General features: G+C 35.5%; 2 protein-coding genes across 3 annotated transcripts; one reads left to right on the top strand and one right to left on the bottom strand.

Moving 5' to 3' along the window:
- Nucleotides 1-4333: 4333 nt before the first annotated feature.
- On the top strand, nt 4334-9066 carry LOC18032033 (ATP-dependent (S)-NAD(P)H-hydrate dehydratase). 2 transcript variants are annotated; one of them, XR_002907122.1, is made up of 13 exons: nt 4334-4541; nt 4748-5033; nt 5141-5217; nt 5308-5417; nt 5503-5626; nt 6315-6377; nt 6513-6676; nt 7062-7123; nt 7289-7355; nt 8006-8056; nt 8160-8288; nt 8365-8442; nt 8931-9066. XR_002907122.1 is itself a non-coding variant. In XM_006419778.2 (12 exons), exons 2-12 carry the CDS (start codon nt 4778-4780, stop codon nt 8390-8392), a joined length of 1131 nt encoding a protein of 376 aa, XP_006419841.1. In that variant the 5' UTR covers nt 4334-4541; nt 4748-4777; the 3' UTR covers nt 8393-8592. The 2 variants fall into 2 exon arrangements, 1 of the variants encoding a protein (XP_006419841.1); XM_006419778.2 differs by lacking the exon at nt 8931-9066 and having other exon boundaries at nt 8365-8592.
- On the bottom strand, nt 8974-12048 carry LOC18032037 (stem-specific protein TSJT1). Its single transcript, XM_006419773.2, has 5 exons — nt 11704-12048; nt 9965-10205; nt 9741-9861; nt 9542-9651; nt 8974-9325 (listed from the first exon to the last, which is right to left on the bottom strand). Exons 1-5 carry the CDS (start codon nt 11904-11906, stop codon nt 9290-9292), a joined length of 711 nt encoding a protein of 236 aa, XP_006419836.1. The 5' UTR covers nt 11907-12048; the 3' UTR covers nt 8974-9289.
- Between the last annotated feature and the right edge of the window lie 928 nt (nt 12049-12976).

Below are 12976 nucleotides of genomic sequence, written 5' to 3'. Positions count from 1 at the left end.
TTTTCTCTGCTGAGATTAATATATATTATTTTTTTTATTATTTTTGTAATACCTAATAACCCTTAACATTAAAAATTTTTAAAGAAAAAAAGATAAATAGATATTTACTTGATATTTTTTCCTTGAGAATATAAAATATATATTTATTATAAGTGAAGATGTTTAGAAATAACAAAAAAAGTATTTTATTATTAATTTTTTATTCAAACTGAAACTTGTATTTATTTTAATTTTTGTTTCTATAATTTTTTATTAAAGATAAATATGAAAAAATAAATTTAAAAAATAAGAAAAATACTGTAAAATTATAGTGTTATGGGACTATTATAAAAACTATAAGAAAATAAATGGTATATGTTAATTTTAGTAGTGAAAATTTTGACAATTTCTTAAAAAACAATAATGATAAATTTCGTGACAATTAATTGAGTAGATGACTGATTACACAATTATTATAACATATCTAGATGGATTGTTTCGATTTAGATGTTTTGACTATCAGTTTATTTTGTTTATAAAAACAAACCTAAAATAAAAAAATAAATTCAAAATTGTATTAGGAGGCGTGACGCCGTGATCTACTTGAGTGTCCAATTGACAGCAGTGGATGCCAGGCCAGCCCAAGCCATGAACACGATAATTTGTGGGCGTACGTGTTGGTTTTGATTGAATGGGACCCGAATCGATTGATTCAATCTGTTTTGATGGGATTGTGATTTATGAATTGACATTATGACCGTTAACAACTGATGGGACCCATAATAACAATAAAAATAATAATCCCAATAAATTATCACGTTTCGATAATTCTTAACGTTTGTCTCAAGCATTTTCTTTCACCGTCCCAGACCAAAAATCCTGTTGATATAATTCAATAATAATAATGATCAAAGAAGGGCAGCTGAAGGAGGCGAAGAATTTGAAGAGGTTAGAGACATTGCGTTTAATAAATGATTAAATAAAGAAATAATATATGCATATGTGACGTGTGAGAATAATTAAGAAAGTGCAAATGAATGCTTAGGGAGATTAATTAGAAGCATCACATGCCACTTGTCTGGGACAGAATGAGATATTGTTCAATATAAACCAATAGCGTACCCGCAAAGCCATGCTCATATTTATGGAACTCTCCTTTTGAGATGCCCAATTTTTAGTATTATTTTTTTTCTTTTTATTCTTCAGAAAAAGTTTTATATTAATTAAAATTAAATGGAGGGCTGGAGTTGGATCTCGTGGACAGACAGAATTTGACATTCAAAAGACTCTCAATATGTGGAATGAAATTGTTTATTCTTTCTTCCATCTCCTATGCCGGTGCCTTGGAATGCCTTGGAATGCTGATTATTGGGCTTACTACTGCAAGTCCGATTGGTTACGAGTACTATTTCATGAGTTGTGTTTAATATAGAGAAAGACGAGAGAAATTTATCTTTTTCTCTCTTTACTCATTCATTCTCTCTCTTTCATTTTCTTTTTTATTTCTCTCATCTTTCTCTTCACTAAGCATTTTTCTTATTTCATTCATGATTTAGTCCTCACTCTTCCATTGTGGGAAAATGGCGATGCAATTTCGACGATGGAATGATTAAATCTTCATCTGAATATTAAATCCAAAATAATAATCCATAATGACGAGTGAATGTCGAACAGAACTTAAAAAAAAAAATCACAATCAAAATGTGTCCTTTGTCAATGCTAGCCTACCTGCCCATTTGAAACCCTATGAAAATAACGGTCATGTAATTAAAAATACTGATGCATTTGACGTAGGGATGGCAAAACCCCGGGCCGGGTCCGGGTATTACACTGACCGGACCCTGCCCACATGCAACCGGTCCGGTCCAGGTCCGGGTCGAATTTTAATCCGGGTACCCGAATTTTATATTTTTTAATATTATATGTGTATATATTTATTATTTTTTGGTAATTTTATAAGTTTTAAATTTATTTCAATAAAATTTGACATGAAAATATAAACTTTAAGTGTTTAAAACTTTATGTATAATAAATGAGTCAAATAAATATAAATATTTAAAATAATATATATTCTAGAATATTTTTTAATAAAATCCGGGTTCTGAGTTTATCAAGTGATGCCCAAGACTAACCCGACTTCATACCCAGCCCGCAATGCCTAGGTACGGTCCGAGTCCGGACCGGACGGGTATTTTTGCCACCTCTAAATTTTGACGCAAACATCAAGCAGGCCTAACCCGAGAGTGAGGACTTTCCTGCTATAATAAAATCCAGTCCAAGAGAGCCCGGACCAACCTGGGCTTCAAAAATATGCACAGGCCGGGGTTGCGCTCTGTAAAAGCTCGGCTCGGCCTTGCCATCTTTCTCCAATGATCTTGAACAAATGAGAGATAGATCTATAATTTCTTTGAGGAAGAAGAGTAGGGAAAAAATGATAGAAAGATTTATGAAACAATAAAACAAGATCACTAAAAAATGACACAGTGAAAAGGTATGAAACTTGGTCCCTGAAGTAACAAGCTGAAATTATGGACAAGAGGTGCAACGGTGTGCCCTTCTATTAAATTAATTAAATCTCAGGGGTTCATTTTGGATAACCAAGGGAGAAACAGAGAAAAGAGAAAGGTAAATTTCTCTCCCCCATTCAACACAACAGGAGACTGAGTTTTCCGGTTTCATTAGCCACCTTAAAAGGTTAGGAGAGAAGAGAAACTACATTGAAATAGGAACACACCAACCACATAATCCCATTTGTTAAAGGAGTCAAGCCTACATAATGTTGCGGCAATTCCTTTACTTATCAAGGGAATGTCATATCAATGCATGCCGAAGAATCCAACAGATATATAATGAGTTTCAAAATCATCAAAAGAGTGCATCGAAATCCCTTCTCAAGTAGAATTGTCATTTATAAGGCAGCCAGCCATAAGCCGGTAGGTATAATCTCGAAAGAAACAATCACAACTTGAGGGAAATTTTGACAGTATATTAAAGTTGACATCTTTTTTTTCCACATCATCGAGTAAACAGTCGCATGAAGAATTCAAAACCAAGCTTCAATTTCATCACTCGTGGCCAGCTGGAACCATGAACTTTCTCCAAGATGACATTTACCTCTCAAATTGCCTCTCAACATTATTTAACTGCCTCCTTTTGTACTATTCAATCTCCTTCCTCTTGCACAAGCCTTCTACCTTCCACCTAACAAAGATGTAACACACTGATCATCTTGTCCATGCCAAGAAACACATCACAAGTAGATGGCATAAACCACATACAAAAAAACTGAACCACAACCATTTGCCTTCTTCAGTCCCAATTTCCCTCATTATCACCTTCATAAGTTTCTCGCCAATCCAATACATTTTTTCATTACTTGAAATAATACAACAACCACAATACCCCACAAAACTTTTGACTACATAGAAACAGCACATCCTCTAAGAAACTATTAAATTTTCCAAGAGAATGCCACACAGCGAAAAGTTTGTCAATAATGTACAAACAACACAAAATGACTAAAATCCATCTCAACTTCAGCTCAAAATTCCAACTTTATCACTAAACTACAAATGTCTCTTGTCAATGAAATATGAAATCAGAAAGAAACTGCTTCAAATTATTGTCAAAGAGGGACTATTTCTAACAGATGCGGGTAGAGAAAATGATATAGCCGTCACCATATCCATGGCCACAATTTACATTTTAAAATCAATTACATATACATAGATGACCAAATATAGCACACTAGTGAAGAAAGAAAAGAAATTGGTTAGCCAAACCAATCAATATGATCACTAGATATTGAAGTGCCACTAGAACAAGCATTAATCTTTATTTTGACTTCCTTCACAAGACATTAAAGTGCGTCACAAACACCATAACTGCTGAGAAATTTAAAAAGATTAACTAATCTTACATCACAAATTGAAAGCACAGATTTTTTTTTTTTTTTAGTTGAACAAATGGAATAGGAAAACTAGCTACCTGATGCAAAGTTGTTTGTATAGATATTATGAAGATTGTTCTTCAGTAGAGGTTGTGGAATTCTGTTGACGAGCTTCTTGTTCCTGTTCCTGCAGTTGCCGAGCTTTGAGTAGAAAAGGCTTGAAACCAAGCTCTAAGCTTAAATACCCAAATGCCAAAAATCCCACCACCACTATTCCTGATCTTATCGCGTTCATTTTCGCCCTTTCCCTCATTCTCCTCCTCTTCGCTTTGTTTTTTTCGCACCACACTCTTAGTTCTATTAGATTCTTTTGTTCACTGTTTTTGAGTCTCCATTTTTAAGATGCCCAGAGTGGATATATATACGCATACATGCATATGTGTATCTCACAAAACGTTGTCGTTTAGTGTGACTTTATATTTTTGACCGATGAGTTGATCCAACGGTGGATAAGTGAAGTTGACGTACACCTCAAGTCCAATCCGTCCCTTCCCAAAACCATTAACTTTGGGTTGATCCAGTTGGTTCGGTGCTCGCGTTGGTTAATTGTTAACACTTCCTCCAGCTGCCCCCTAAAGACGATCAGAGAATTTAGCCTTCTTTTGTTTAACAGGTTCGTTTCTTTTTCATTTCTTTTATTTCCCTTTGTTTGTAACTAATTTATATGAATTAATCGATCCTCGTTCTCCTCTGTGTATTACGTTTCACACCACATTCTCTGTGTTAGTTGATGATGAAGAAGAAAAAGAATAGTGTGAAAATTACTTGTTTGAAAAGCTGAATGCAAAAGTTTTAAGTGGCTAATAAATTAATTTGCAGGCTCATTTGAACAGAAAGTAGTACTTGCCCATGTTAATTAGATATGGCGTGAGTACCGGGTTCGCATCACTGGGTTCTGTGAAAAATTGTATGCTGGCTTCTTCGGCTGTTTTTAGAAGGCAACAGTTTTTGATAAGGTCTCTTGGAGGCTATAGTGATCACATTGAGCCGAGAAGAATGCAAGATATAAGATCAATGAGTGGAACTACATTTGAGGCTGATGCTGAGAATGTTATGAGAGAAATTACTCCTGTCCTCGACCCTAGTAAACATAAGGGCCAGGCTGGTGAGCCCCGAAAAATACGCTTTATCTTTTTCACCTTATTATTGTTTTTTCTTCCTTTTTCATTTTCCTGTTCTTGTTTGATTGCCCTTGTAATTTAACTCCATCAGGGAAGATAGCTGTGATTGGCGGGTGTCGTGAGTACACTGGTGCACCATATTTCGCTGCTATTTCGGCTTTGAAAATTGTCAGTGCTCTGCTCATATTTGCTTTGTTGTTTTAATCCTTTAAAGCCAGCTAGTTTTGAGTGAGTGCAATTGTTATGTGTTACTTGTAGGGTGCAGATTTATCTCATGTGTTCTGTACAAAAGATGCTGCTCCCGTTATCAAAAGCTACAGTCCGGAATTAATAGTTCACCCAATTCTGGAAGAATCTTATAACATTAGGTGACTTTTTGTAATTTATCCTTTGCTCTTTACAACTTATACACCTTTGGTAATGAGCATGGTTCTGTATTTATTTATGATGAAGTGGTTTGGAGGATGAGGAGAGAAGACGCATCTCAAGCAAGATTCTTGCTGAGGTTGATAAATGGATGGAAAGATTTGATTGTCTTGTTGTTGGTCCAGGCCTTGGAAGGGATCCATATCTGCTGGTTTGTTGTTCTTGACTGACCCTTTCTAATTGTAATTTGTGTCTGAATATTGACTTAGGCTATGTGGTTTGCCATGTCTGCTTAGGAAATAGAGATCAATTCATAATCTATATTCTGTTCTGTGTGAAGCTTGTCCACATCCAATTGCACTTTTAAATATTATGTCCATCTGGTGTGAGAGTAGATATGATCATGGTTTTACTCTCAGGATTCTACTTTCTCGGTGTAAATATTAACCATTTGTGGACAAAATGATAGGCTACTTTTAGGTTCAAACTAGTACGAGCATTCACTCTAATATAACAGTGCCCATGACTTCCTCACTTTTTCTTTGCTAGACCAACACCATCCACATGCACATTTCCGAGCGCACATATATGCAGAAGTTTCAGGCAATTGGTTGCAAATAATTTCAAAGGAGATAAATGCCTAGAAATTTTAATGACCTATGGTTGGACTGTGACCTCATACTCTTAAATAAGAGAAACACAAGCTTCAGCTTGAGTTCTAAATCCCTTATCTTTTCCATTAGGATTCAAAGGACCATGTTTTCAGATACTTCATCTCTTCTTTCTTTTATTATTTCCTACTACTATTATTATTTTGGGCTATACAGTATGCCATCTTTCATATACTGTTCCTTATTTCCTGTTTTTTTATGCCCATATTGCTAACACTTGCTGTCCAGGAATGCGTGAGTGAAATCATGAAACATGCAAGACAGTCAAATGTTCCAATTGTAATAGATGGGGTAAGTAATTAGTAATTGGAAGTATGAAAATCATCTGCTAAAGATGTTTGCTTGATGATTTCATTGTTCTCTGTATATTTAACTGTATGAAATTCACCTTAGACCTCAATTACTTACCTCATGGATATTGCCCAGGATGGACTTTTTCTTGTAACAAACAGTATTGATCTTGTTAGTGGTTATCCCTTAGCTGTTTTAACTCCGAATGTAAATGAATACAAGCGTCTGGTTCAGAAAGTACTGAATTGTGAAGTGAATGACCGAGATGCTCCTGAGCTGTTACAATCTCTGGCCAAGCAGTGAGTTCTGCTCTCAAATTTCTTGAAATTAAATTATGAAATTAGATCTATCCTAATGCATCCATCTGGTATAATATTTGTGAAAAGTGTTTTGGAATTTGTTCTATTTTTATTTTTTTTCCTTTAATTTTAAGAGACAGGACCAGAGAGGTCCACAATGTAGATTAAATTTTGTGACCTCATGGTTGGACAATGGACATATAAGTTACTGGTTTATTTCATTTCATCTCTTAGATTTTAGTGCCAATAAAGGTTTTGAGAAATCAGAGCCTGGAGGTAGTTCTGAAATACTTATTTAACATAATTTATTATGTTTTTGTCTCTTCTTAGGGAATTGTTTTATAGTGTTTAAAATTTCCTAATACAAAGTAGCCTCATTTGCCAGGATAGGTGGTGTAACTATCTTGCAGAAAGGAAAATCTGATCTCATTAGTGATGGTGAGATAGGTATGTAGTTAAATGATAATTTGGTTTAATTTGTGTACAAAATTTCCAGTTGTTTTGATAAGTTATATGCTGGAACAGTTTAAGGTCTGTCTTATAACTTTCTGATTGAGGAGTAAATTAGTACCATAAAATTGCTTTGATACTTATGGATGTTGCTTTATGCAGCCAAATCAGTGAGCATCTACAGTTCCCCCAGGCGTTGTGGTGGCCAAGGTGATATCCTATCCGGAAGGTAATTGATTTTTTCTCATCTTCGGCCAATTAATTGCTTTCTGAAAACTTTGATGATGTTTAGATCACTTCTTTACATTGTGTAGTGGAATTCTTATTTCCTTTGCTTCGTTTCAGATGTTTGCTGAGCCTTCCTTATTTTCCTTGTCTTATCTAATTCTTACCCGTTTCTGTCAATACTTGTGAGATTTCATAGCAGTTATTCTTTGTGTATAGTTCTTATCCATTTCCATCTTGTTGTTGATCATATATTTTTATGAATCTCAACATAGCAACATTCTTCCACCTTTGTCTTCTCTGCCCCTTGTGTTGTATGGTCCTCAATTTGGGTGGGTTATGTGTGTATTTGGGTGCTGAACCAGCATCATTGATGGAGAGTTCTGAAAAGTTATAAGTCAATTTGAGTACAAATATTATCAATCTCATAAATATTACCAATAACTCTGTGTGAAATGTGAAGTTCTTATAGCGAGAGTAGTTTCTTCAGGTGATGGCATGTTTAGGTGTTTAAAAACTTGATTTGAAAATGATAGATGAGGCTAACTTATACATCTGTGTCAAGAACTCAGCTTTTGAGAGCACAATTGCATTTATTTTGTTGGACTGATGGAATCCATTTTCTTCTCTTTCCTATTGTTGTGTTTGGTGCAGTGTTGCTGTGTTTTTATCTTGGGCCCGAGCCAAAGGAAAAGCCACCACCAGGTTGTATTATAATTTGTCTTTCAAACTTGGCAGGCAGCTTTTTTGTTTTCTGTCTCTCATCTCATGTTTGGCAACTTATTGTTTTTTAATGAGATTGTTGCAGTCAGATGAATCCAACGGTGTTGGGTTGCATTGCTGGATCTGCTCTATTGAGAAAGGCGGCATCTCTTGCTTTCAAAGACAAGAAAAGGTCAACTCTGACCACCGACATCATTGAGTGCTTAGGGAGAAGGTAAATATCCATGACAAAATTATAAGAATGTTCTAGCAAAGGCAAGTTCAGTAAGTTTTTACTTGAATTGTTGCAGTTTGGAGGATATCTGCCCAGCCTGTTGATACTATAAACTTCTAGAGTGGCAAATCCACACCACTATGTCATTTTGGAGGTTAGATTCTTGCAAGCGAGAACCGATACTAGTTCAAGTCACCTAAAAGTTTTTAGGTGCTAGTGTGTGTGTAGATATATATATCATTTAGAGAATGCATGACAAACTTTTCAATGTTTTCTTTGGAGTAATAAGACACGCATTGAATTCTATCGAATAATTTGTATTGCATTTTGTGCTAGCTGAATTTTAGATGTTAAAAGTTTATCACGTCTGTATTTTATCATTTGGGTCAATCCGTTCAAACTTATGGGCTTGTATTCAGTCTCATCTAATTACCAATTTTTTCAAGGCATTGGTTAGCCGAAAATCGTTTACATATACCATTGAAGAAACTTGCTGGCATCCATCCCTCTTGTCATATTTGATTATTTGTTTTTCTCTTATATGCAGTTCTACCAATTCATATTTTGTTGCAAGTAATTCCTGGTTCGCCTCATGCATTATTTTAGTCTTTAGACCAATAACGCACTGTTAATTGGCAACAGTAACAACGGGATGGCTGGCATTCATTACCTAAAAGACTTGATGTAGTTCGAACACTGGGACAAGACTTTATTAAACAGCAAACATAACTGTACATTGGACAAGACTGGATAAAAGGTTAATTTGAAAGCAAACACCTAAGAAACTTGAAAGGAGCTATAGCTACAAAGAAAGCTGGGTGCTACATTTCTCACAAGCATACACTATTTCCATTTCAGTTGATGATTTTTTGCTACACTCATTTTGTTATTCACATGGACCCTCTTGCAGCTTGCATCCCCACAAACTTTTTTTCCCCCAAACCGCGGATTTTTAACTGTTGGCTAATATCTCAAGTGGAGAAGAAAGATCCTCTAACCTTCTACTCTGTGGCTGCAAAAACTGCTGGCCCTTCCACCTGAAATTTCACCCCACGAAATCGACATATCCGTTGAATGTAATTGAGATATATAATATAAGTGTGGCTAAAGTTCGTTTTAACTTGAGTGAACTGCTTTATTAATTCCCAAAAAAGAGCTGCTTTATAGCTGGTGGAAATAGACAGTTGATGGTTACCGAGACCAATCAATGAGAAACCTTTAATCAGATTGCGATAATGTCAAGATGACATTACCTTAAATGTAGCACCCCAGATCTCTTCTTCCGCAGCAGGAACCGCAGTGATCTTGTTCTTTGGATTCTCAAAGCTTCTCAGTCCTCCAACTGCTGTTGAGAAGAAACAACCTGAAAAATCCGAAAGGCCAACCTTGTGAAAAATTGCAGTAAACAAGCAGCTTCAGTAAGGCCACTGAAATTGTTTAGCTAAAACCCACCTTGAGGGAAAGAAGCAAGTGACTTGCCGCAAGCACCTTTGAGCAAGTCAGCATCATCAGCAAAGGCAACATGTCCATCAGCAGTGATTCCCCAATAAAGAGGAACCTTACCAAATTGGTCCTGCCACAGTTGTTAACATTATTAAAAAGTTGCTATCCAAAACCAACCAAAGCGATAAGCTTCACATAGGTTTTTTGGTAGGTAAGAAATTAAATAAACCTACAGAAGCCACAAACAAGGTGGAGGTGGACTTGTCGTAGACAATGAAGGCAAAGTACCCACTAAGGTGGCCAACGACATGGTTCGGTGGGTAAGGGGCCCGATCACGCAGAGCCTTGTATGCCTCAATCACCAAGATCACTTCATTTGCCGACTTAGCTAGTCCATATTGCTGCCTCAGGCTTCCCAAGTTATCAAGTGCTCCCTCAAACAAGCAAAAGATCTCATCTTTCACAGCAAATGATCTGCCATGCACAGCATCCACAGTCAAATTATTAATCTTATGATTCAAATGTTATTACAAATAAGTCGGTGTCCCTACTCCCCAGTCCCCATCTAATACGTTTCCTTATCCTTATCCTTTAGTTCTCCCATAAATAAAGTTTATTGGGTACCACCACTAGATGCAACCATGAAAGTTACTTTTAATGTTTAAATTTTTTTTTTAAAAAAATTAATTTAAATAAAAAAATCAAATAAGATATCATTAATCAAACAATTCAAATTTGCCATCATCTTCGTGTTCGCAACTTGGCTGAAAATTTCGCTATAAAAAACTACCAAGTTAATACCCTAACAGAAGATTGAAATATGTTATATTTTTTTATTCAAATTTTACCAAACATAAGACTTAAATAATATTTTCTAACGTTGCACACGAAAGTTCTATTTTTTCCTAGAGTTGGACAACCAGTCTCACTGTAAAGTCACAGGCAGCAACTAGTAGAAAATGTCACTTAGGTTAGCAACCACTGACCGTTCACGTGGTCTGTCGTCCACGTGTACGCTCAGATGATCAGTTCATCCGAATATCTGCCAAACGCAAGACGAGACATCACGTGTGGCGTGTGACTATTCACTTCGAGACAAATCCACGGTAAGAGAATCCGGACGCCATGTAAGATGCCATAACATCTCCCGCTTGGATTTCCCTACGGGATCGACATCAGTCGATGGCCCGCACTCAAACAAATAATGGCCGTCGAAACTGATTTCTTATTTGTTTTTCAGAAAAATCTCTTTTTCTCTATCGCTTATATTTTAGCTGAAATAATGTATAATAAGTAAGAGATTCTACAGCCAAAATTATAATATATATATATATATATATATATTGTAGTTATATTAAAGAAATTATCTCAAAATTTTCAAAAAAATCCTCAATTAATTGTAATAATTGAGTAAGTACACACTTATATAATTCATAAATCATATTATGTCACGCCATATCCATAAATCAACTAACCTCGCGTGAGGTTTGCAAACATGTCATCTCTCTAATGAAACACCTCTGTGTAAATGGAAGCAAGTCCGGTGCCACTTCAGTTTTATATAGGTCCGGGTCAGACAAAAAGCACACCAACGCAATAAAAGGTCAAAAAAAAATATTTCATTTTTTAGTAGAGAAGAGTAATTGTGCAATCAAATTGCTTTTGTTATTAGTTATTATTTTTTCAGTTTTCAGAAATCAACCGGTCAGCAAATCCAAAAGTGTGTTAGTGTAGCCGTGTAGGCATATCGCTAACTTGATCAAACGCTCTGCACCGTCTGATCCGTAAATAATAAAGCTAATGATTCCGGATGTCCGACAGAATTAGAAAACAATTCCTTAAACTAGTCATTTCTCTGTCAGAGAAAAACTCCGACAACTTCAAGGTACCAAAACCAACTCTGTAGCACGAAGATCAAGAACAGAAACGGTGTCGCTTAAATTATTAATAGAAACTTTACTGTTGTCTTTACCTTTGCCGTAAAGGAGACTCGTTCTGATGAGTGTACGCGAGGGTGACGTTGTCCCCGACCTGTACGGACACAGCAGACGAGTTGGTCTGGAGGAAACGGTCGACCAGTGCCGTCGATGTGGTCTTCGGCGACGGAGTCCGGCTTCCGGCCGCCACCAGCTCCTCTGGAGGTGAAACGATCGCGCTGCTGAACACTCCCAACATTTTAAGCTACCAAATTTCCTTTTCTCTCGCTTTCTCGACCTAGAAATTTCTCTCTCCAACAAGAAAACTTTGATCCGTTCGGAACTCTTTGGCTTTAACTGGAAAGTTCAAAGCTCGGACTTGGGATTCCGAGCTAAAGAGGATGCATTTCAATTTATAGGAAGATAGGCGAGGGTAGTTTCGTCATTTGAGGAGATATTTATTTGGCTTTTTAATTTTTATTTGTTTTATCGTCCAATGGAAGTAGAGATGGTATGGCGACGTGTGGGTCCCAGCATGTGGACGATAATTCTTGAGCGTGGATGATGACGTGTAGTGATGTGTGGGGCCCACATGATGGTTTGTCTTCTAGCTAAGCGTAATTATGTGTCAAGCCGCTAAAGCCGCCTCAGCAACCGTGAAGAGAACTTTTTATCCGGTGAAGTAACGACCAGAGAGTTAATGTTTGGTGGACTATTCATGAACACTTGTTAATCGTTCGATTTTTTTTTTTTAAGGGGAAATGAAGGCCATTGATTTGAGGTTATCCAGGTAATTAAATTTGAGAGTGCGAAATAAATATAATTTTTAAATTACAATAATAAAAAGTTATTTGTTCAATCAAGTAAGTTATTACGATCATTTATCTTTTTAACCTAATGAAAATTTTTAATCATTAAGTTATTAAACAATTTTTTTTAGTTTTTTATTCAATCTAAAAAGTCTGAATGATGTTATCAAAAAAAATTTCTAAAATATTTCTATTTAATTAATTAATTTTTATCTTTACCTAAATAACATTTAATGATTAGCATTATTTCCCATCTCTATAACTTTTGATAATGAAATGGTAAATTATTATCATTTTTATTTCTTCAAGTTAGCATTAATTCATTTTCATAATTTTTTATTTATATTCTTCATTTAAAAGCATTATAAACTACAATAAAATTTATTAACATATATTAATTTAAAATATAAAGGGTTGTATTTAACTGAACATGATTTATATTATGATACTTTATTATCTTATTTAAATTCTTTGAAATGTTTTTCATCTGTTAAACATTTATAATTTGTAAAGCACAAAT

Source organism: Citrus clementina, unplaced genomic scaffold, assembly GCF_000493195.1.
Source record: "Citrus clementina cultivar Clemenules unplaced genomic scaffold, Citrus_clementina_v1.0 scaffold_9, whole genome shotgun sequence".
Classification (NCBI taxonomy): domain Eukaryota; kingdom Viridiplantae; phylum Streptophyta; class Magnoliopsida; order Sapindales; family Rutaceae; genus Citrus; species Citrus x clementina.
Note: the sequence above shows the minus strand (reverse complement) of the source record. Positions and strands in the feature narration are given on the sequence as shown.